Source organism: Pleurodeles waltl, chromosome 5 (assembly GCF_031143425.1).
Source record: "Pleurodeles waltl isolate 20211129_DDA chromosome 5, aPleWal1.hap1.20221129, whole genome shotgun sequence".
Classification (NCBI taxonomy): domain Eukaryota; kingdom Metazoa; phylum Chordata; class Amphibia; order Caudata; family Salamandridae; genus Pleurodeles; species Pleurodeles waltl.
In genome coordinates, this window is record NC_090444.1 from 435,381,227 (window position 1) to 435,405,838 (window position 24,612).

General features: G+C 44.9%; 1 protein-coding gene across 6 annotated transcripts in view; it reads left to right on the forward strand.

Annotated features, from left to right (window-relative positions):
- The window catches only part of EHBP1 (EH domain binding protein 1), a 1,526,717-nt gene that overhangs the window by 858,574 nt on the left and 643,531 nt on the right, over window positions 1–24,612 (forward strand). For all 6 annotated transcript variants that reach the window (XM_069234213.1, XM_069234209.1, XM_069234211.1 and 3 more), the window contains one exon: window positions 149–197. In XM_069234213.1, coding sequence (XP_069090314.1) covers window positions 149–197 — 49 coding nt within the window. The remainder of the gene's footprint in view (window positions 1–148; window positions 198–24,612) is intronic.

Sequence of the window (24,612 nt, forward strand, 5' to 3'; positions counted from 1 at the left end):
CCACGCTATTAGTTTCCTTGATTGAATTGCCGTGAAACCGCTAGTGATTGAATGCTATTGTTGTATGTCAAATGTTTTAATTCAACTTGTTTTAAAACTGCAGCTTTTCAAACGCTATGGATACCGACTGTGCTCTTTTCTTCCCTAGTGACTACAAGTCCTTGAATCCTCAAGATATTAAAGAGAACAACAAAAAGGTAAGGACTGCTGAGAACACAAAGCATAACTTGAATTTGGTCTTCTCTGCAGGCCTTTATTAATTTTTGGGCAGGCGAGGCTGTTTTGTAAAGTCATAACTCGGGCTCACAGAAGGTATGTCGCTTCCTGCAGTTCGTGTCTGATGCATTATTGATTCAAGCGTGTCATGGTTTTTAGCATTCATAATGTGTGCCAAAGTCGGCATTAGAAGTTGCCTGCTCCTAATGTAATCATTCTGTGTTCGCTGCACACCATCTAAACTTTAATGTGTACCTGCTCACTACCCAGTATGTACACTCCGGGCTGTTTTCTCAACACTGGATTCCTGGTCCATTGGAAAATTGGCTGTGGCCACACCCTTCAAAGAAAAATTGTTTGCTGCTCTTTTAACAGCATTTTTGCAGTCACTTCTGCCTGACCCGTTGTCTACCAGAATTCAGGGAGTTATTTCCTCTCTGGAGGTTGTGACCTTAGGTTTAAAGTTGTATCCTGTTAGAACCGCGTTAGCGGGTAAAATACCTCTCGTAACACATATTTTGCCTTTGAGATTAGCGCAAAGAACCTCATTTGAGGTTTTGCTGAAGGTATGGTTGAACCAAAACATAGATGTGATATGAAGCGACGTTCTGTGTGCTTAAGTGCTGTCTTTTCATTACCACCAATTAAATATTTTCCATTCAGACCTCCCAGGCACAAAACAGATTTCACTGTCTATACACTCTCTTCCCTTCCACTTAACTGGCACCAGCTCCGTGCTACCAGTGCTTTCAACACATATTTTTTTTCTCTTTCTGACCTCCCCACGAGAAGTTCTTTTTTCTAAAATTATTTTTCTCAACAACAATAACCAAAACGAATAGTTGTATTTAATACAGGTATTGACACATTGTAATAGATTGCCATTTTTTCCAAGATGATAGCTTAACCAATGTGCGCTAGAGAACCTCAGCTCTTTTTCATTTTCAGTGCCACGGTCACCATATTTTTTGTGTTTGTTTGGGCATCCTTTGGATTGATAAATTGTCTCCTCCTTTTTCGAGCACCTGTCCCTAGCAGTCAAACAGGCCGCATGTGCAGAGGCAGTCATTGATTTCTGATGTCTAGTTATGTCTCTTTAGGCCAGGATTGTAACAATACTCACCAAGACCCACCACCCCTTGTGCTTCCAGTTTCCTTGCTCACACTGATAAGTATAATTTTGGGTGAAAATAGTGTGAGTCGTCCCAAAACAGTGGATAGAATGTGAATAACCTTACACTGATTTTTTGGAATCTGGGGACATAGCCATATCATGTGAAAGAAATCTCCTTTATCCGCCCCAAGACTAGTGCAGCCACATGAGAACTTAGGCCCTCATTACAACCCTGGCGGGTGGCAGAGGCCGCCCGCCAAGGTTGAACCGCCATGCGGCCGCAAACCCACCAGCCGCATTTCAACATCCCCGCTGGGCTGGCGGGTGGAAACAGAGTTCCTAATGGAGCCGGTAGGTGTTGCGGCCGTGTGATGGGTACAGCTGCACCCGTCGTGCTTTTCACTGTCTGCACATGGTGGGGCTGTACCTGGGGGCCCCTGCACTGCCCATGCCAAGTGCAGGGGCCCGCAACTCCCCTTCCCGCCAGCCTTTCCATGGCGGTCTCGGGAAGGGAAGTCATAATCCCCAGGCAAGCAGCGCTGCCCTGGCAGATTATAACCGCCGGGACAACGATGGCGGAAAACCGCCGGTCCCCGCCGCGGTCAAAATATGGCGAATTGTACCACCAGCCTGTTGGCGGTACGATCGTAATGAGGGCCTTAGTCTTCTCTATGGTCGTCCTAAATTTTCTTAGAATGTTTTTAAAGTTTCCACAAAGAATTCAAGTTGTTGGATTTTTCCAGTTGTATCAGGAAGGTGACTATCACTTATTAAAACATTTTTTTTTTACTTTGATGGATACTTCTAACCGTACATTCCTGACCTTATTACTGTTCCTCTGGCGTCCAACTGGATCCGGAAACTTTAAAGCAGTGTATCTGCACACTGGTAGTGCTCCATGCTGATGTCTTTTTGCTCTGGAAGTGCAGAGTGGAGCCACATGTGAGTGCCACCTATGTGCACTAATGTCAGTTCCTTTCTTTCAAGGCTTACCAATGGGGATCCGAAGCTTCTCCTTGCTCTTTAGATCAGAAATGTGCACAATTTTCGAATGTGCAAGGGAAAATGTGATCCCCTAAGACTTTAGGGTTTAAACAGTGTAGGGATTGTCATAAAGGGATGTCTGTGACTGACCCTCACAAAGTGTGCTTCTGGGGCTTGGGTCGGAGCACGACCATAGGGTCTGTGGCGACTGCGCCCAAATGAACCCAGATGTCATACAGGACCGTGCGCCTAAACTTTACGTTGCCAAACACACAAGACTCTATTTCATAACCAGTCAAAGTAGAAGGGAAGGTCCTGTTCCACTCTTGAGGTCATTCCTGCAGCAGATCATTGTCACAGTCGATATCTTCAGGTAAATCCAAGAAAACGTACAAGAAATTGAAGCAGGATTTGGCTCCTTCCCACCTCTCTTGGACTCCAGAGTGGGCGCAATGGCCTCAACAGGTCTCCCTGTGTCATGCCTGGTCTCCATTAGGGCCAGTTTCGAGTCTGGTTCCATGCACATCAATGTCCAGGTATGTTGGCAGTGTTGCAGCAAGTAGAGGCCTTCAGAGAGACTGTGCTGCACATTTTCAGTATTTTACTAGCTCTCTCTAGTATGCCTTCAGGCCTCAAGGGTCTGCAGGGGCCTCCAGCCGGACATCTGCCAGCAAGTCTGCCTTTATCTGTGCCCCTTTAATCCATATGGGTTCCAGCACTGACTCCAATGTGAACTTCGGTCTTGGTGCCATCCCCTGGCCAGTTATCTACAGATACAGTCCTAGTGTCTACCCCAGCGCCTCCTTAGTATTTGTTAGGTGGAGGCCAGCAGAAGTGCTAGACTACCCCCCGTGGAAGTGAAGACCAGTGTGCTAACTTCAGCCAGGCCAGGCTTCTTCAGATTTAATCATCTATTACCATTTAATGAAGTCCTTATGCATAGCCTTTTAGGCACATGGTCGAAACCATGTTCAGGTCCAACTGTTTATAGGCAGGTTACTCTTCACCATCATCCCACACAAGTTGACTCAGCCTTTCTTACCATAAACTCGATAATAGAGAGCTTGGCGGTGCAGGGATCCACAAGCAAGGTCATTCCCAATGCTTTTCCTTCCACTTCACTTGATCATGAATCTGAAAAATAGACATTTAGAAAATGGATTCTCTCCTCCGCAAGCCTTGCCCTGAGATTAGTGAATGTCAGCTGTCTGCTAGGCCGCTACTCTTTTGCCCTTGAGGATATAGTGTCACAAGTTATACCGCTTGTTTCGGACAACCTTCTGGCATCCCTTATCAGGCTATTCAAGAGGTTGCGATGCTGCGAAGTTTCTCATACGTTCTGCTTTGGATGGAATCAACTGTTTAGATCAGGCAGTGGACACTACTGTGGCTCTGGTGCCCCATCTGGATGAGGTCTACGGACTTCTTCAGGGACGTCCAGGCATCCTTAATGGACATGCTGTTTGACATCTCTTGCCTCTCTAGTGAAGAAGTGGTCTTGGCCCTGGAACAGGGAAAAGGAGAGCAGAGCCACAACAGATTCCTTTGGTCCTTCTGCTCCCAGGAGACCACTACACTAGCGATTTCGCCCTCTCAATGACAACAGTTTGGGATTCTGATTTTGCCAACCCCAGATTCCTCAGCCCAACAGGCTTTTCAGCTCTTTAGTGGCTGAGGCCATAGTTCTCAGAGACAATGCTCAGAGACAATGCTCAGGGGCCAACATGCAGCTCAGCTCCCTCACCCTTCCTGCAGCCAGAAAACCACTCTTATTGTGTTCTCACCAGCACACATCCATTCTGTCAGAGCTAGGATCTGATATGTTCTCCAAGGGTATCCTGCAATGACTTCAGACAAGTGGGTGTCCTCCAAATTGTCCAACATGACTACACCCTCCCATTCCTTTACACCTTGCAGCACCTTCCGCCACCTTCAGGACAGCTGACAGAAGGCCAGCTGTCCTCCTTGCAGCAGGAAGTGCAGGCTATTTTTGACAAATGTGCTAGAGAAATAGTTCCGGCCTTGATGGTCGTTCTGCTCCCACAAGACCACCCCACTAGCAATTTTGCACTCTCTGTGACAACGGTTGGGGGTTCTGATTTTGCCAACGTCAGACTCCTTTGTCAGCCCAACAGTCTTTTCAGCTCTTTAGTGGCTGAGGCCACAGTTTTCAAATACAATGCTCAGGACAGCAGTGCCAACGTGCAGCTCAGTCCACTGCCCCTCTTTCAGCTGGAAAACCACTTTTATTGTGTTCTTGCCGGCACACATCCACTCTGTCAGAGGCAAGATCTGATATATTCTCCAAGTGTAGCTGGCATTGACTTCAGACAAGTGGGTTCTCCAAACTGTGCATCAGGGCTACACCCTCCCATTACTTTCCACCTCGCCACATCTTCCGCCACCTTAAGGACAGCTAACGGAAGGCCATCTGTCCGTCTTTCAGCAGGAAGTGCAGACTATTTTGACAAATGTGCCATAGAAAAAATTCCGGACTCGGTGGGAACAGGCTCAGTGTTACTCTTACTAATTCTTGTGCCAAAAAGGATGGAGGCGTTGGCCCTGTTAAGAACTTTGCCCTCACAGCTTTCCTGCAGGAGGGTTAACTTAAGATGCTCATGCTAGCCCAAATTCTGTCTGCCCTGGAGACTGAATTGTGGCATTGACCTGCAGGATGCCTATTTTCTTATCCATCATCCTGCTGGCTCACAAGTGCTACCGGCTGTTTGCGGTGGGTTAGATGCATTTTCAGTTCACAGCCCTCCCCTTTGGCCTGTGCCCCAGCACTCCTCAGATGTTCACAAAAGTGATAGTGGTGGTCGCAGCAAACATTCAGAGGTCGGGGGTACCAGTCTTCCCTACATGGATGACTGACTGTTGAGGGCGGGCTCCCCCCATGCAGTCGTCCACCATCTCTAAGTGACAGCCAACATTGATGGGGTTTACTATTCCATTGATTCCTTCGCAGAGGCTCCTGTTCATTGGAGGTATACTGTATGCAGGATAATGTTGGCATTTTCCCTGGAGCAAAGAGTACAGGGTAATCTGATAATCCACATGCGTCATTGGCATTGCCTGTGCTGGGATGATGTTGCAGTACCTATATAGGATATAGGCACCACTCAGATGCGTTGATGTCATTTCTTTTCTTGCCGTGCCAGCCAGCAGTGATCTGGAGAAGAGCTACCTCTCAGTCATATTTTTGACTGGCTTTTTTGATATTTTGTCAAGAATCTTTGAGGATTTCCTTCTGGTGTATAGATCATGTCATGTAGGAAGACAGGATTCAAGCCCTGTGGAGCCTCTCATCGGCTGATGTTGTGACAGACGTGCACCTTGTCTGCCTGTGGTGTCTGCCATCCCTGGTACCCGAAGACTTTGAGGGAGCAGTCCCTAAAACTCATGGTGGCCCGCCATGCGTCTCTGCATAAATCAAGGTCCTGGTCGAGAGGAAGGTCCTGTGACCAGTCGCAGAGCCCCAAGTTATAAATTTCTGCTCCAAGTCGTCAAAACGGTCGGGGAAGTTGAGGCGCAAGAAGTTGCAGCGGTCTTAGACTACGCCTTGTTTGTCGGCTGACAAGACAAGGGAGCATCAACATTCAAGGCCTGGTTCCTCGGAGCCTGTGCCAACTCCACGCCTCCCCACTTTCTCGGGTGCTGGAGTGACCTCCGCCCAGCTGAAGAAGTTTTATGAGGTCATCTGACTCATTTTTGGGTGGCCTGACCCATCCGATGTACCTTTGGGCCCTGCATGGTCGTAGGGGGCCCCATCTGGCTCCACGCCTTTGGCCTCGGCTTCAGTGGGCCTCCAGCGATCCATTCTTGGACCTGAGCCGGCACCAATCATACCAACTCGACCTTCCTTGGTGCCAGTGCTGATGTCGGCGCTCCTGGCGCCCACCGACATCGCCATCTTCATTGTGATCCCCAACACGTAACTGGAGGGGCGTTGCACAACGATGTATTCAACACCAGCAGGAACCTTGCTTCCTAGATCCTACCCTGAGTCCTATTCCCTTGGGTTAGGCCTTGGGGAGGAATGGGAGTGGTTGTCAGACCCTGCAGAATACCAGCACTTCAGAGAAGTCCCAACTATGGAATGGTGAGAGGACCTGGGTGAAGCCAGTCGACTGGATACTTCTCCAGATACTGATCTGCTTTCTCCCCCTACCATGGCTATGGAGAAGGGAGCTTCATATGCGACAGTGGTGCGTAGGGTGGCTGAGGTCCTTGACTTTTAGTTGCTCTTCATAGCAGTCAAGAGTTAACATCTTAACCGAGGTATTGCAACCAGGAGTTTCCTTGTCAGAACCCATAGTCCAATGCAGTGACCCACTTACTGATGTCCTGTTGGGGACGTGCTCCAAACCCAACATAGGGGCTTTTGTGAAGAGGACAATCGCCCAGGAGACCCAAACTTCCTCACCCAACACCCTACCCCATAGAGCTTGGGAGTCTAAGCCTCATCATTACAACGTCCATTCCCTACCGCCGACCTGGATAGGGAATCCAAAAGTCTGGACTCTTTGGGGAAGAAGTTGTTTTGTTCTGCCAGCCTTGCATTGCAGTCTGTGAACACCACATGCTTTTTGGCCCGTTACCCCAACACTCTGTGGGACGCAGTTGCTCAAGTGCTGACACATATCCTGTAGGAGAGCCGGGTTTTACTCCCTCATGCTGTTGCAGATTGGAGAGATGCAGCAAAGTTCACAATTTGATGTGGACTCAGTACAACTGACTCATTGGGCAGAGCGGTTTCATCGACGGTGGCCCTGAGGCACCAGGCCTGGTTAAGGAAGTCTTTTTTGGGGGGCTGTTCAAGCTTCCCTTATGGACATCCCCTTCGATAGCACCCGTCTCTTCAGAGACAAGGCAGATTCTGTGCTGGAGTGCTTTAAGAATTCTCGGGCTACAGCCAAGTCCTTGGGCCTCTCAGCGGCCCCCGTCATCCCCAATCTGCCTTTCGTAGCTAAAGAAGGGACTTCCAGCCATGGTAATTCTCTCCCAGCCACAGAGCCATGCAATCTCCCTAACCTCTGTGTTGGGAAGGGCGCAGTACTCACAAGCCTCGTGGGTCAGGTATCCAAGGGTCCTATCAGTCCACTCCCTTACCCCCACCCCAGCAGCTGCAGCCTCCATGCCTTCCTAATCTGCTTTTTTATCATCATGGGCACCTAGTTGGCGGTAGGATTCACCATCACTTTCCCCACAGGCAGTCCATAACATCGGACAGGTGGGAGTCGCAGATTGTCCGAAGGGGCTACTCACTCCCCCTTCGAGACTACCACTCCCTCCATGCCACCATCTCACGACTGGCTGACGGAGGTTCATCTGTCCCTTCTTCATTAGGAAGCCGTAGCTCTCTAGACCAAGGTGCTATAGGGAGGGTTCTGTTGCCAGAAGTAGGAAGTGGTAGCTATCCCACTACTTTCTGGTTCCCAAAAAGGACAAGGGACTTCATCCTATTTTATATCTCCAAATCCTCAACCTCTTCCTCAAGAAGGAGAAATTCAGAATGCTCACATTGGCTCAGGTCTTGTCTGCCATGGACCCAGAAGACTGGATGAATGCGTTGGACTTGCAGGTCGCCTATTTCCACATTCCCATCCTGCCTGCCCACAGATTTTACCTGCAGTTCACAGTAAGCCACAAGCACATTCAGTTCTCTGTGTTTCAATTTGGCCTTTCCAGCGCCCCTCGGATGTTCACCAAGGTGATGGCAGTGGCCGCAGCTCACTTTCGGAGATCGGGATGTTAGTCTTCCCCTTTCTCGATAACTGGCTGTTGAAGGCAGGCTTGACCCAAGCTGTTGTCTCCGACCTCTGGACTACTGCATTTGCTGGGTTCACTACCAATGTATCAAACACCTCATCTTAATAAATCTGTACTGATGCTAGTATTGGATTTATTATGACATGCACCCAAAGCCCCCCCTAGAGGTGCCCCCTGAAAATCTATCAGCCTCTTAGTGTGTTAGCTGACTGGTATTGACCAGCCTGCCCCCACACACGTGTTTTTGACCCCCTGTAGGTTAGAACCTGCTCTCTGAGAGGTCAGAAACAGTGCCTGCTCTGGAAGTAGGTGATCACACCTCCTCCAGCAGGATGTCTAGCAATTTAGCATATCAGGGCCAGGGACTTCAAAGCCCCTGCTGCCTTTGATATGCAACCCCGGCTATTCTCCAGTCCTGGGGAACGCCATCCTCTGCCCTTAGGTCTATTTGGCACCAGAGCAGGCAGGAAATGAGTTACTCAGGAGGTGTGTTCCAATTACAGACTAGTCACACTCTTAAGGGGGGTTATCTGAAGGACGCCCTCGAGGAAAGCTTTCACCATCTTTTTTATGTAAGACTAGGAAGATTGGGTCAGGAAAAGGCCCACTTTCCACAAGACATGGTCATCTGGAGGGTATAGTCACCCCAGGGGTAAGTAGGCCATTGATTACTACCCCACACTCCCCTAAACGACCCTAAATTCAGGGGTCCCTGTGACACCAGAACTTGAGATTTACCTAGGAACAGAAGAAGGACCAAAAAGAGCCAACAACGCAAGAACTGGGGACCAGCACTGAAATTGGCATCAAACTCTGCCTGGCTGTTGCTCTCCTGACAATTGCAAGAAATTACTTGCCCTGCCACTGATTAGCCTCCCACACCCTTGGAGATCTGTCCAGTACTTCACCAACCAAGCAGCATTGCCCTTGAGATGGAGGAGCCATCTCCCTGTATTTGCAGGCACCAGCTGAATCTGCTCAGTTCACTGTTTTGCTGATCGTCGGATCCACTGAGGGAGCGACTTCTCATGAGGAGGACATCGAGACTCCCAAAGGTCAGCCCGTTGCTTCACCAAGTCTTGAGATGCTGAGCCTTCCCGGATCCCCCCTGCACCAATACCTGGGGTACCAGAGCCCTTGTAAGCACCAAGGCTTGTTGAGTGTCTATCCCAGACACCACCAGCGCCTGCACCGACCTGCCGACAAGAGACATCAAGATATTCATGGTCATCAGCAAGAGGAGCCCTGCAGTGTTGTTTTCTCTCCCTCTCAAGGCCACCAAGTAAAAGCCGCTGACTCGAATGACCAGCCGGACAAAACACCTCTGCACCCAAGCCCCGTAGCTTAGGTCCAAATCAGCCGACTGTGTCTTTAGGCTACAGGGACCTCCAAAAGCTGAGCCCCCTGGTGGGTTCTACCAGACTGGTCCCCCGGTACCCACTTGCAGAATTTTTCTTTTATAGACACTTCTCCATTGACTGTACCGCGTAGCACTCAAGGCTACCAATGCAACCAGTATCTCTACACCTGGACACACCTAACCCCTTAAGACCAGGAGAAGAACCTGGAAAACTGTTTGCAAGCATTTCAGTGCAGTGCATGTTTCTCCTATAAGATAACATTACCACGTTCAAGGCTGATGCCACAAATCTGACAGCTGTGATTTTCTACTGTACTACCTGTAAAAATCTATAATGCCCAATATCGATAATCTTGGTCTCAAAATATGTATAAAGACTGTTATTTTTCTAAATTGTTCTCGGAATTGTTTTTTTTTTTTTTTAGAGTGTCTCTCATATATTGACTCTGTATGTACAACACATACTTAACACTTACCTCTGATAAGCCTAAACTGCTCGACCACATTGCCACAAGTAGAGCACTTGGAATTACTAGCAAGTCCCTGTAAACCAATAAAAGTCATCTAGACTTTTTGCATGGTGTACCCCTTCATTGGTACACCACATAAAAAGCCAGCTTCCTACAATGCCTAAGTGTAATCTCAATCTGGCCTTAACATTCTTAATGTATGTTCCCTTTGAATCTCTCCCCAATTGTCCTCTCAGGCTTCTGAGTTTGAAAACAGCCTTTTTGTGGAAATTACATCTGCAGACATAGTAAGTGAGCTGCACCCCTTATCATCTAAGCCACCTTACCTCTCTGTCTATCCTGACAGATTGGTGCTTCGCACACGGGCCTCCTTTCTGCCGAAAGTTATCACCTAATTTCATGTAGGCCAATCAATCACACTGGCTACTTTTGTCGCTCCTCAACATCCCTCTAAAGAAGAGGAGAGACTCGACCGTCTGAACTCAAAAAGAGCGTTGTTGTTCTCCTTTGATCAAACAAAAGAATTCCAGATGGACGACCAATTCTTTTTGGGGTATGATGGTATGGAGAAAGGTAGAACAGTGTTGAAGCGGACCATCTCTAGTTGGGTTGTGCTCTGAATTAAAATCAGCTTGCAAGCTCACTCCACCACAGCAAGTTGCGACCTCTGCATTAACACGCGGAGTTCCAGTCAGGGACATCTGCCAGTCAGCAATTCAGGCATCTCTGCACATGTTTACCATGCACTACTGCTTGGACAGTCCGGTCCATAGGGATGGGCACTTTGTCTGTTCCGTTCACAGGACTTTCTTGTTCGCAATTGGTCCACAGACCCACCTCTGCAGAGTTATTGCTTGGGTATCTATTCAAAGATAAGGAATCTTCAGCTAAAAGTCTTTATAAGACAAACAAGTTACTTACCTTTGGTAATGCCTCATCTGGTAGAGATTATATCTAGCTGCAGATTACTTACCAACCCACTCATCCTCTCTGCTGCTCTGCAGACAGATTTATAGGGCTAGAGCTTACCCCTTTTAGGGCCCTAGTTGTTTACACCAGTGGTCAGTGCACTTCATAGTGCTGTGCTTCTGCCGTGAAAAGTTGTGAAAAGTAACTGACAGCGTTTCTGGGTGGTGCCTACATAGGTACTGCAGCATCATCCCAGCGCAGACGCCGCTGCACGCGGACCCGATCGACACCAACTGACAGCGTGCAGGGGTTCTGGTCACAAAAATCTTCTGGATCCAAAGTGATGCCTGGGAACATCAAAGGTAAGAAATTTGCAGCTAGATCAAGTCTCTACCAGATAAGGCATTACCAAAGGTAAGTAATAGATCTTCAGGCTATGATTCAGATGTTTCAGCCTGTTACCTGGTTCTCATTGCAGATGATTGAGGATACTGGGGTTGTTGGCTTCCTTCATCGTACTGGCCACACATACCAAATAGCATATATGGGATCTGCAGTAGGACCTCAAATCCCAATGGACCTAACATCTTGGAAATCTTTTTGATTGTATTCAGATGTTGTGGAAACTGCAAAAGATCTGCAGTAGTGGCTACAGGACCTCGATTGAGTCAGTGGCATTCCCCTGTCCTTACCCCATCTAAACTTAGACGGTGGTCACGGATGCATCACTAGTGGGTTGAGGAGGTCCTCTATCAGAGGTGGAGATCAGAGGTCTCTGGCAGAGACTCATTTCCTTATCAACTTGTTGAGGGTGATTCTCTTGGAGTTGAAGGCCTTCCTTCCAACATCAAAGGAAGGCTAGTGCAGGTGCTCACGACAACACCACTGCCATGTGGTAGTGCAGCAAGGATGATAGTGAGGGGGCTTGGGCCCTGTGTCGAGAATCTCTGCACCTTTGCAATTGGCTGGAGCACCAAGGGATTTTTCTGGTGATAGACCATCTGGTGGGATCTCTTAACGATAGGGTGGATAAATTCAGCAGCCGACACTTAGTGGATCATTAATAGCATTTGCACCCAGAGGTAGCAGAGGGCATCTTCCAAGAATGGGGAGACCCCGGACCGATCTTTTCACCATTTCTGAGAATGTGCAGCATGAACACTGCGCGCTGGAATTTTCAAAGCCGCTCTCAGATGTCTTTCGTCTAGAGTGGAGTTCGCCACTCCTGTGTGCCTTCTCCTGCCTAGAGGTCTGAAGATCAGAAACTAATGGAACAGAGTCATTCTAGAGACAACAGACAGGAGTGTGTAATACTCAGAAATCCTGGGCATGAGCATCTCTCCTCAGGTCAAACTGCCGCTTCAGAAGGGCTTGCTGTCACAGCAGTAGGGAATCATAGTGCACCCTGGCCACAATTAGCTTGGGGATTGATTTGCGGCAGTTGACCTCCTTCAACATTCCGCCTCAAGTCGTTAATGTCATCTTCGCGATAAGGATGCCTTCCACAAAATCAATTTATGCCAGTTGATGTTATCCTGGCAGCAAGGCTGCCATCCACGAAATCAGTGTCCGACAGTCATTGGGTCAGATATGTGGATTGGTGCGGCACCGAACAAATTGGCCCATTGCAAGCAAAACTGTCTGTAGTTTTGTTGTTCTTTCTGTCCCTCACCCAGCAAGGATTTCATTTGGGCCCCGTTAAGACTATTTATCAGATCTTTTGGCTTTTTTTGCTGTTACAGGATCAGCATTTTTTATTTAACTCACCTGTTGTGATGAGATTTTTAAAAGGTTTGCAACATTTATTTCCACCAAAACCATTTGTGATGCCACAATTGGACTTGAACTCAGTGTTCACTTTTTTGATGTGCACGACTTTTGAGCCACTCACTTTTGTTCAGTAAGAATTCTGATATTGAAGATGGTCTTCTAGGAACCATAACATTGTCTAGGCATGTGAGAGACCTGCAGGCTTTTAATGTCAACCCACCTTATGCAACGTACTGTCCAGATAAGTTGATATTGAGTACTCAAGCTTCCTTTCTACCAAAACAAAAGTTACTCCACTTCATGTTGGGCAGCTGTCACCTTTCTTGCATTCTTTGCTCTACTTCATCCCTATAAGGAAGAAGAGAGGCTGCATCCTTTGGGCACTAACCTTTTTATTGATCGTGCCTGGGGAAAGAAGGCAAGGCAGTGCAAAAACAATGGATTGTTCTCTGCATAAGGATCTGCTATGCACTGGCTAAGCAGCAGTCAGCAGAAGGCTTACAGGCTCATTCCACCAGAGAGAAAGTTGTTACCATTGCATGGCATGCAGAATACTCATCCTGGACTTTTGTCAGGCGGTGGACATCAGATATCACATTCACAAAATACTGTTGCCTCGACTGTCAGGACCATTGAGAAGAACATTTTGCCATGTGTTCCTGCATGACTTTTTGGTCTGAGTCGGTTCACAGGCCCACTTCCATGGGAGTTACTGCTATTGTATGTATTCACAAGGTCAGGAATCTGGGGTTAACAGTATCCATCAGAAGAACAAATTGCTTACATTAGGTAATGATTTTTGTGGTCTAGCTGATCTATGAACTCCATTTACCCAATATATACATACGCACACTGGTCATTCCAATCGATGGACTGTAAATCTGAGGGCATGGATTGCCTAGAAAAGAAACTGATGTCGGCGTGTATAGGTGGCGCTTATAGGTGGCTCTGCTTGTCACTTCCGGAGTGGAACAATGTCAGCAGGAGCTGCACGATGGCACCTGCTGGCGTGCAGGAGTACTGTATTAAGTTTGGGAATTCAGTCTGACGCGTGGAAAATATTAACAAGGTGAGCAATCCACAGTTAGATACAGTAACCACAGGAAAGAACATTACTGTAGGTAAGTAACTTGTTCTTTTATTGAATTCATTTGGATAACTTAATGTCAAAACTCTAGAATGCAAACTGTGAACCAAGTGTTCAGTGCTAGTGAGATGTTTGTGGTGCAATTAGGAGTATAATGCTTGGTTAGTATCTCCTTAATCAGTGGTGGGCTGCACCTCATACTGATTGGTTACAACATTATTTTCATTATGAGATATTGCATGTTACTTGTCACTATCAGCATCATGCCTTTATTCCGCCAACAACTTCTACTTGTTTGCTTCACCAGCAGTAGTTCTCTGGATCAAACACAAATCTGCAGGAGTGTCTTCGGTAATTGCGCATGTTAAGCAGGAGTGATCTTATCTTCCAGTCAGATGGATTTGGGGCCAGATGTAGCAAATTCCGATTTTGCGAATCGGAAATTGCAAGTCGGTGTGACTCGCAATTTCCGATTCGCAAAATCGGATGCAGAACGGTGTCTCAGACACCGTCTGCGAATCTCAATGGGGTCGCAAAGACCCACCTCATTAATGTTAATGAGGTGGGTCGCATTTTGCGACCCCATTGAGATTCCCTGCACTCACAGGGATGGTGGCCTGCTGGAGACAGCAGACCTCCATGTCTGTGTCTGCTTTTTAAATAAAGCATTACCGGCGACATTCACAAAGGGGAAGGGGTCCCCTGCGGACCCCTTCCCTTTTTCGAATGGGTTACCACCAGTGTGATACTGGTGGTAACTGCGAATTGCTTTGCGACCGCGTTCGTGGTCACAAAGCAATTCTGCAACGCGGTGCGAGTCGCAAATAGGAAGGGAACACCCCTTCCTATTTGCGAGTCGCATTCCCATTTTGCGAGTCTGTACCATCTGGCCCTTGCTTATAACTCAACTGTAAAACATTTTTGGTTATCGGTAATAGCTAGGAAAGTGTTGCGGAAATGTTAACATACAAGACTTTTTAGTCACCGTAATCTTACCCAGGAAAAGGAAATGAAGCCACCCATGGCATACAGGCACTTTAGCTTTTCCCCAGTGGGCTACAGGCTAGTGTGTTGTGCCCAGACAAGGATGTGCCAAATTCCCATATTAGTGCCTAAGCCACCTCCAGGTGCCAGACTTAGTTAGGTTGCTAGAATGAGCCTTACTCAAGTTCTATGTAGAAACAATGATTAGATATTATTATAATTAAAACCCCAAACAATCAATAATTCATAATATACTCGATATGCTTGAAAACTAGGCAAGGTGAGTATGCAGCAAAACAGATTTTATAATACTTAAATAAAATAAGCAGTATATAGAACCACATCCGAAATTTGACTTGGCACAACTTGAGGTGCTGACATTGTTGTGCTGATGGTGCATTGCAGAACACACATGATTTGGTGCTGTAGAGTGTTCACAGAAATCCAGAAACTACAAACCATAAAGGAAATAATGCTCGTGACTCTTTATAAAGCAATGGCGAAAATGTACAAGTGGCATTAGGGAAAATAGAGTTCTAATTGACATTTGTTCAAGGATATCTTCTATTTAGTCTCAGGAGAGCATATCAGTGTTTCAACCCAGTGCCCATAGTGGGTGGATCTTCTTCATGGCAGGCGAGTGTAGTATCCAGCTCGACTGTATTTTCTAGTAAAAAAAAAACACAAGGGGGCCTGCAATGTATAGATCTGGACAGTGCATCAATCTGTGGTGGAATGATCAGGAATTAAATTAGTAGGGTGGGAAACTATACAGATTCCTCAATGCAATAAGTCACGAAGTATTAAAATATTGGTAAAATAAGTATGCACCATTTACTGGGGATAAAATCTAGTGATGGGTAGCTTCTGTCATCAAAGCACTGTGCTGTTGTGCTTTGCTTACCATTCACAAGCTGCTGCGTGCACCAGCCGGTGTGGAGACAAAGCGGCTTTCACTGCCCATGCTCTGTATCTGCTGTCAGTCATGCATTTACAGACATATAGAAATACATTTGTGGTGTGAATCAAATGTCCACAACGTCTTCAAAACGTGGCATGGATCAAGAGTCTAAAATCGAGTCTCAAAAGTATTAGCCTTACAATCTCTGTAGCCTCACAAAACGCATATAAAGTCATTAAGGAATGGTCAGCGATACTGGATTTAGCTACCACTTAAGTCAGCCTGTGTGGACCATTCCTCTTTCAAGTCGAGCCCTATACAGTCCAAATCTGTCTGAATAGGTTATTCTGGAGGGTTAAGATGACTAAAGAGAAATGTAAATTGGAGTGGGTAGAAATAAATCTTTAAATAATGAAGCAGTTTAGGTTTTTTTTCAAGCCACACTGGCTGTCAAATTAAAATGAAGAATGACCTGTATTCAATTATTAATTAATTTACCAGAGAGTAACATTAATATAAAATGCATGAGTATTTAAAAGTTATGAAATACGTTTTCAAAATTATTTGTGCTTAGTATCAGGGAGTTATGTAATAGATGTAAAAGCAAATCTGCTATGTATTTAGCTTCAATAAACTTGTTTTTAAATGTTTTGTCTTGTTCAGAAAACATATAGGCTCATGGTTCATTATGCTTTGAACATAGACTCTGTGGTAAACTACAGATCTCTAATAAAGCTAAAGGAATGTATGTAAATTCAACCCATGCCAGTGGTCCTATGTACTATGTGCATCCTGACACGGGAGTGGCGCCACACATACCTACGCAATGTGAATTCTGCCGTAACTACCACTAGTACTCTACATACTTGGGCAAAGTGGGTACTAAATGATAACCAGCGGTTCTGTGCAAGTCAATGCAGTGTCAGTGCTGTGGTGACTTATATCTCATCACTTTGGTCTCTGGCTTGAGAGTGGCAATATACATACCCCTTATAACCAGTTTTCTGGCATGCTGGATCATATCATGCAAAACAGCTGTGATTATTTGTGTTTTTTCATACTGGTGCTGTGAAGACAAGGACTTTATAAAGGAACCTGCAACCTAGTGGACAACTTGATTGTGAAGCCTGGGCAAATTTGATTTTAAAAAATCTACCACCGTTGAAGCACCCTGATAAATAGCATTGGCACCACATCCAGTCCCCGAAACACTGATTCTTTTCCTGTCACAATAAACAGCACTGAACCTGTCGAGCATCAATGATTACCTGTGACCAACTGGAATTTTGAGATGTGCACTGGCATATTTGAGCATCAACCAAGCTTCCATATTTAGCATTTTACTATCAGCAGCGCAGAAGGTTTTGATGGATTCCTATTTGCTTAGCACATCATCTGTTATAGTGATTTATTGATTTTGTTTTTGTTTTGGAGAAGTATTGCAGCTCAATGTTTGGCATATTTCATTAGTTTCCCTTATGAACTACCCATGGTTTCTATGTCTTATTAGTCATAATGTTTGAACATTTGTACTATGCAAATGCCCCATTTCAACCATTTTAGAAGAAATTCTTTGGAATATGAAGAAGCCCTCCAAAACCGCCCTCTAGAAGGTAGGTTTATTCATTATGCTTGTTTGCATGGTGCATTGTGGGAACGGTTCAAACATTTTTTGCTAGGCTTGGGTTTACCTTCACCTTCCTTTTTTAGTTTTGAAGATGCTGTTTGTGCTTCTTCCATATTATGGTGAGCCCCAAAAAGCTGTTGCAGGATTACAATTTTCCTTGAATGTTTATAATAGTATAATTGTCGAACAGTACAGTTTTTTCCAGGGAGCGCACATGTGGCTGCACCTAGAAGTTTGGCGGCACCTTGTGAATTTGAGTTATACTCGCAATACTTAATTTGTGACCAGCTTGTGCTGAGATGCAACATCAGGGAAATACAGGAAAGAATCATCACATGTAAGAATATTGCTTTGCCTGAGACTATTTAGCAAACATTATTGAAAATTTGCAGAAGGAAGCCAAAATGCTCATAAAGACATTAGATGAAACTGTGCATGGTGCTTTTTTAAAAAGTGGGAATAAGCAGGGTTATATAAAAATTGTGGAGGAACAGGTTATCAGTGTTTGAGAGATGGAGCCAGTTAGACACATGGCCAGTTCTAAATGCTGTACTGCATGATAAAGTAATACAGCACCCGTGGTGCATTAGGATGTGTTGCTGGAGTCTGTTGAGTGTCATCCAAAAGCTCAAGGGTCATTGTGGTTAACAATGAGTCCAAGTTGCAAGTGAGCATGGACAACATGGTGTTGATGGTTAGTGTGAAGAAGTATAGATGAAACCAAGCAGTGATCCTGTGGTAGAGAGATGTAGATAGAATTGCCATTGACCTTCTCATTGATTCGGGTTCATGTATGACAGTTGTCAGATAAAACCATCAAAATATTGTTGAGTATAAAAACACCGTTGCCACCAAATAGTAGCCCAGGAGTGTATTCTGGTAGTATAAGTTATATTAGAATATTAGTCATGTATTTGGATTAAGTTACATTAAAGTAAAAGTTTCTGGGCCCTTTTGAGGTCTTGGCTCTGGAGTTTGGGTACATGAAGTAATATTGATAGATGATCATGTGAAATGGATATTTTGTTAGGTGTCTTAATGCTGCTATAGTAAAACATTTTCTTACAGCTGTTTTTTCTTGTTAAGGATTTCTGAAGACTTTGGTATTGGATAATGGAACACAATTCATTTTGGGTCAGATGCAGGTATGCTCACGTACCTTAGGGGTGAGGTGTAATTTATACCATCTTTAGAGAAACTGCTTAGCTGAGCGAGAATGAATAGACTTGGGGTGTGCATATATGCTTTTGTGTCTAGCAAAAAGCCAGTTTGAGAATGAGTTACATCACAACACACAACATGCTATTGGTGTTAAACTGTTAGAGGATGTAAGGGGGGGTGCAGCGAAATCCCAAGTTTGAATTCAGAATGATTTCTAAAAGTAGGATTAGTTTAAGATATCAGCACGAAGGTGGAAGAGGTGTGGAGAAGAGCGAAGAACAGCCATCTAAATAGCACATTTTGCCAAATTAAGGTTTGCCAAGTAAGGAATATGGCATTATGAAGGCTCCTTTCCTAAAACAGCAAGGCCAATCTTTGGAGAGCCCTCTGAAGCTCTTCTGGCTTTACAAGATGTCAGTTGTTCTGCCTGGATCCATCTGAATACTGAAAAGTTTTGGCATGTTTAATGTCTTGGTATGCCGTAAGATACTGAAAATTCTGATAAACTCTGGTAGCGTGGAGGAGAGATTTCCTCAGTTGTATCGGACTGGCCCTCTGTCTCATCTGGACGATGTCTTCTGGTCTTGTGTCTTGTCACAGTGTTTTGTGATGTGGTTCCATAAGTACTGGTGCAACCTAAGGTTATTTGCTTGGACTATATCTGCAATTCTGGAGCAGACGTGAGCTTCTGTATACCACGTTGGAGTTAGTGACCAAGTTGATTACAGAGGACTTATGCAGGATAAGATACTAAAGCAGAAAAATCACAGAAAGAGTTGTGGACCATTGCGGTGGAACAGTATTCTAACTTTCTGAATCCAGTTTTTGTTCCGATGGTGGATCCAAGCTCCTTGCTTTCTCTGGTCACCACGGGGAACCTGATAAGATGCCTTAACTCAGTTGAGAAGTACATTAAAGAGGAACTCAGCAATGACAGTCAAGCTTCAACTAGATCAATAAAGAAGGCCAAGGAGGGCATATAGTGGATCCTTGAGCTGTAATTAGATGGTAATGAACCACACTTCAGGAAGCAAGACAGGAAGTGGTTCAAGTTACGTCTTTGTTGGAAGACCTCAAGGACATGTGCACTTTAGCTCTGGAGTTTTGCTAAGATATTGCAAAAAACAGCTGAGGGTTATTCTACAAGTAATGGACATTGTTGAAGACACAGAGACCTGCGACCACAATGGACTCATTTTCCATCTCTTTGCACATTTTACACCAAATGTGCATCCTCAAATTATTGGGTTTGACGAGATGCATCAAATGTATCTTTTGAGGAAATGCAGCATGCAGGCTCATGGCACAGCATTGTGAAATTCCATTCTTTCTTGACTACCAAAAGCATCCTCTAAATTGCCAGCGGCCAATGCCAGTTCTTCCAAGACCAGGGAATCTCACTGTGTCAGTATTCTTCTCCTTCCACTTTCTAATTCAGTCTACACTTCTGTTCCATTTCGTTATAGGTAATGTTGAATAAATAACTGAAATAAAATGGACATTTCCCATAGCCTTCTGTTCACTTGGAATTAGAAAGTAAACAGATGTTTGTGGGTTTGGTGATACTGCAAATATATTGGGTTTCAGCTGGAAATGTGGGAGTGGAGTAAAGGTAAACTTGTGCTGAAGCACAGACTCTGATTGGGAAGTAGGGGAGATAGAGGATGATGTCATGATCCAGCCAAAAGGTGAACATTGAAGAAGGTTGAGGGAGTTTTCTTACATGTTTTCCTTACCCAGCTGATAGATATATGGACTCAAATTCCGGTGTGTGTAGTGTTTAATACTTGTGCCCCTAATGTAGGGGCATGGTGGGAAATCATGAACCCTTTTGAGGTTTTGTTGTGTCATAAAGCTGCAGGGGATATGTAATTTCTGCTTAAATGATGCTCTGGGTGTGGTTGTCTGTGTATTGTGATACCTTGTGCTTTAGTTGTGGGTTAGTGGACTAGTTGCCTCACATATTCTCTTCTTACACTTGTCTAAACAAAAAGATTTACAGCGAATTTAGCATGGAGAGTTCACATGAATAGGGGGGCATTTCATGTTTAAGAGATTTAAGAAAATTGTTTGACACCTTTGCAGTGTAATCAGTTGAAAATATAAGTGATAAGAATGATCTAATTTAACACAAAAGATTTTATCTCCAAATAAAAGTGTGAGACTCAGACTGCATGACATTTAGCCAGATATTGCGTGTATCCAGGAAACACTTCAGTCACCTGCACAAAGACACAAGATCAAAATTGTTCCTGCAGGGACATGGAACAAGGGTGTGTGAAATCTAGTAGGTCTAGAGTTTCCTTTATTGTGCAAGGTTAGATGACATATAAAGACTGTTGGATTTTGATGGTACAAGATTATTCTTGGGGGGCTGCCTTCTTATGGTAGCAGTGGCTCAGTGCTGGTTAGAAAAGCTTTCTAAATCAATTTGTACTTGTAATATCTGAATTGAAGTAACTGAAGTAATATTAGTAAGATAGCAAGATAGATAGCATAGATTCATGGATGGCACTCCATTCATAGAAAATATATTTGCCTTCCATTCATACACCCATTTATTCTAGTGTCAGATACATTATTTTTTATTATTGCATCTTTGTTGTTAGTGGTTGAACAATCTGAGATAAGTACCATTATATTCTGGGATCACACCATTGTCCTTTGGCATAACTCTTACAACTGCAGAGCAAAGGCCCAATGGTGAAAAATAAGCTCCTTTATACTTAAGTGTCATCAGCTGTCCATCCACTCATTGCTGACACCTCCTCTTTGAACAATGTAAAGGACACAATGATGAAGGGAATGTGAGGGACATTTGAGACTACATTATGATTTGCTGTATTTCTAATAAACCGCTCTTACAGATCTCCTAATGAGGGAACAGAAGAAGCTGGAAATAGAACGTTTATGGTTTTGGTGCAACAGGTGACTTCTGGATCTTGTAAGACTTAGTACGTTAACTTTGGCCCATCAGATTTGAGAAGACTTCATGCTGTATACATTTTGGGAACCTTACTCCTTTTCAGCTGAAGTAGACTGGTAGTTAGGAGTGAATGTTCAACTTCTTGTGATAGTTATAGCTAGGAAAACATTTGATCTTACTTTCCAATCTTTTCATAAAAATGCAGAAGTGCTGTTTAGTGCCTCTTTTTTCAGTATACTTAAAAAAGAAATGAAGTATATGCCATTAGGAATCAGACAGGCGTTTTTATAAGAAAGAGAAAAAAAACCTGATGGATGTCTGACAAGTACACTAAAAGCAAGAAATGGACAGTGGTCTTTTCACAAGGTTACCAACTAAAAATGAGAGGGCAAGTCCAAGAATAGGATAAACTGTTTCAGAAACTGATTTTACATCTGATCGCTCAGCTATTTAAACACTTCAGTGAGAAAGGTTAGGTTACTCAGTTCAGTTTATTGTCAAATTGAATGTAAAATTCGGCGACAAGTACACATAAATTATAAAAACAAATTACAATATATTATCAGTTCAAAACAAGTGATACAGTGCATTGACATCAAAGAGAAAAACAATCACTATACACAACATTTAAAATCGAAATAAAACCACATCAGAAAGAGTAAAAGGAGATTTTAAAATGTATATACACCACTTAATCATTTTTAAGACTATCGAATACGCAGGCAGAGTGATAAGAGAGACCAGCATACACAAACTAGTGAACCACTGAAAACTTTGAACACAGCAATTACCACAAGCTTACTAGTGATGCTTCTACACGTTCTTAGCATGTTTGTCCCATTTATTAAACCCAGTAACTGACACACAGCATAATTTCTGTGGTTAACAACAGCCATCAAAAATGCAGAGATAGATAACGGGAAGTGCCTGTAGTCTCTTATCCCCAGATCAGTCAGGGCCTGCTTGACCTAAGACAGCCAAGAGATCCTCTGGGTATGTGGCAAATAATAATATCTCTAGGGGGCATCTCTGCGGGGTTTCAATTCATTAGCGCGCCATACTTGGATCAAATATAAAATAGGACACAGCTTGGTGAGCTCCATAATCGGTTTTAAAGCAAGATCTAATCTCGGGGGCAATAGAAGGGTGCCTGACTAAGGTTAAATATGAAATTGTTTTAATCTGCCCCTAGGATGATCATGTTGCAGTGGCCCCAAAGATCTGCACCAGCACTCTTCATTTGGTCTTTGTAGAGTGCTAATGCTGGTGCGATAGAATAAAATTGTACCTGTTAGACCGGACAGCCTTAGGGTAGTCACCCCTAACTTTTTGCCTGCCTCCCTCCACTTTGTGGACACTGTTTTTGTTGGTTTTTAGACTCTGCACACTTTACCACTGCTAACCAGTGCTAAAGTGCATATGCTCTCTCCCTTAAAACATGGTAACCTTGAATCATACCTGATTGGACTATTAATTTACTTATAAGTCCCTAGTAAGGTGCACTTTATGTGCATAGGGCTGGTAAATTAAATACTACTAGTGGGCCAGCAGCACTGGTTGTGCCACCCACTTAAGTAGCCCCTTTTTCTTGTCTCAGGCCTGCCATTGCAAGGCCTGTGGGTGCAGTTTCACTGCCACCTCGACTTGGCATTTAAAAGTACTTGCCAAGCCTAGAACTCCCCTTTTTCTACATATAAGTCACCCTTAATGTGTGCCCTAGGTAACCCCTAGAGCAGGGTGCTGTGTGGGTAAAAGGCAGGACATGTACCTGTGTAGTTATATGTCCTGGTAGTGTAAAACTCCTAAATTCGTTGTTACACTACTGTGAGGCCTGCTCCCTTCATAGGCTAACATTGGGGCTGCCCTCATACACTGTTGAAGTGGCAGCTGCTGATCTGAAAGGAGCAGGAAGGTCATATTTAGTATGGCCAGAAAGGTAATACAAAATCCTGCTGACTGGTGAAGTCGGATTTAATATTACTATTCTAGAAATGCCACTTTTAGAAAGTGAGCATTTCTTTGCACTTAAATCCTTCTGTGCCTTACAATCCACATCTAGCTGGGCTTGGTTGACAGCTCCTTGTGCATTCACTCAGACACACCCCAAACACAGGGTACTCAGCCTCACTTGCATACATCTGCATTTTGAATGGGTCTTCCTGGGCTGGGAGGGTGGAGGGCCTGCTCTCACACAAAGGACTGCCACACCCCCTACTGGGACCCTGGCAGACAGGATTGAACTGAAAGGGGACCTGGTGCACTTCTTAGCCACTCTTTGAAGTCTCCCCCACTTCAAAGGCACATTTGGGCCTAAAACAGGGCCTCTGCCCTACCTCATCAGACACTTGCTGGAGAAGAAACCTGAACCAGAAACTACATCCTGCCAAGAAGAACTGCCTGGCTGCTCAAAGGACTCACCTGTCTGCTTTCTACAAAGGACTGCTGCCTTGCTGTTGGCCTGCTGCCTTGCTGAACTCTTGTCTGGCTGTGAAAGTGCTCTCCAAGGGCTTGGATAGAGCTTGCCTCCTGTTCCCTGAAGTCTCAGGACCAAAAAGACTTCCCTTTTTCACTTGGACGCTCCGTGCGGCGAAAATTTCGACGCACAGCTTGTGCCGCGGCGAGAAAAACGCCGCACACCGACGCTGATCAACGCGACGCTCTGGGGACGACCGGAAATCCGACGCACGGCTTCGCAAGGACAACGCCGCCCGACCTCTAGAGGAGAAATCAACGCGACGCCTGCCGTGAGATCGTAATTTCAACGCGCAGCCCCGCAGAACGACGCGCAGCCGGAAAACAAGCAGGAAAATCCACGCACAGACCCGGGACATCTGGTAATCCCCGCGATCCACAGAAAGAGACTGTCCGCGCGCCGGAAAACGACGCACGACTTCCCCGCGTGGAAAATAACGACGCAAGTCCGTGTGTGCTGAGGAGAAATCGACGCACACACCCTTTTTCCACGCACCTCTTCTTTTGTGGCCCTCTAAGGAGATTTTTCCACGCTAAACCAGGTACTTGTGCTTGAAAGAGACTTTGTTTATATTCTAAAGACTTAAGACACTTTATATCACTTTTCAGTGATATCTCTACAATTTTCCATTGCAACTTTATTCTTTTTGACCTACAATTATCCTGATAAATATTATATATTTGTCTAAACACTGTGTGGTGTATTTTTGTGGTGCTATATGGTGGTATTGTATGATTTATTGCACAAATACTTTGCACATTGCCTTCTAACTTAAGCCTGACTGCTCGTGCCAAGCTACCAGAGGGTGGGCACAGGATAATCTTGGATTGTGTGTGACTTACCCTGACTAGAGTGAGG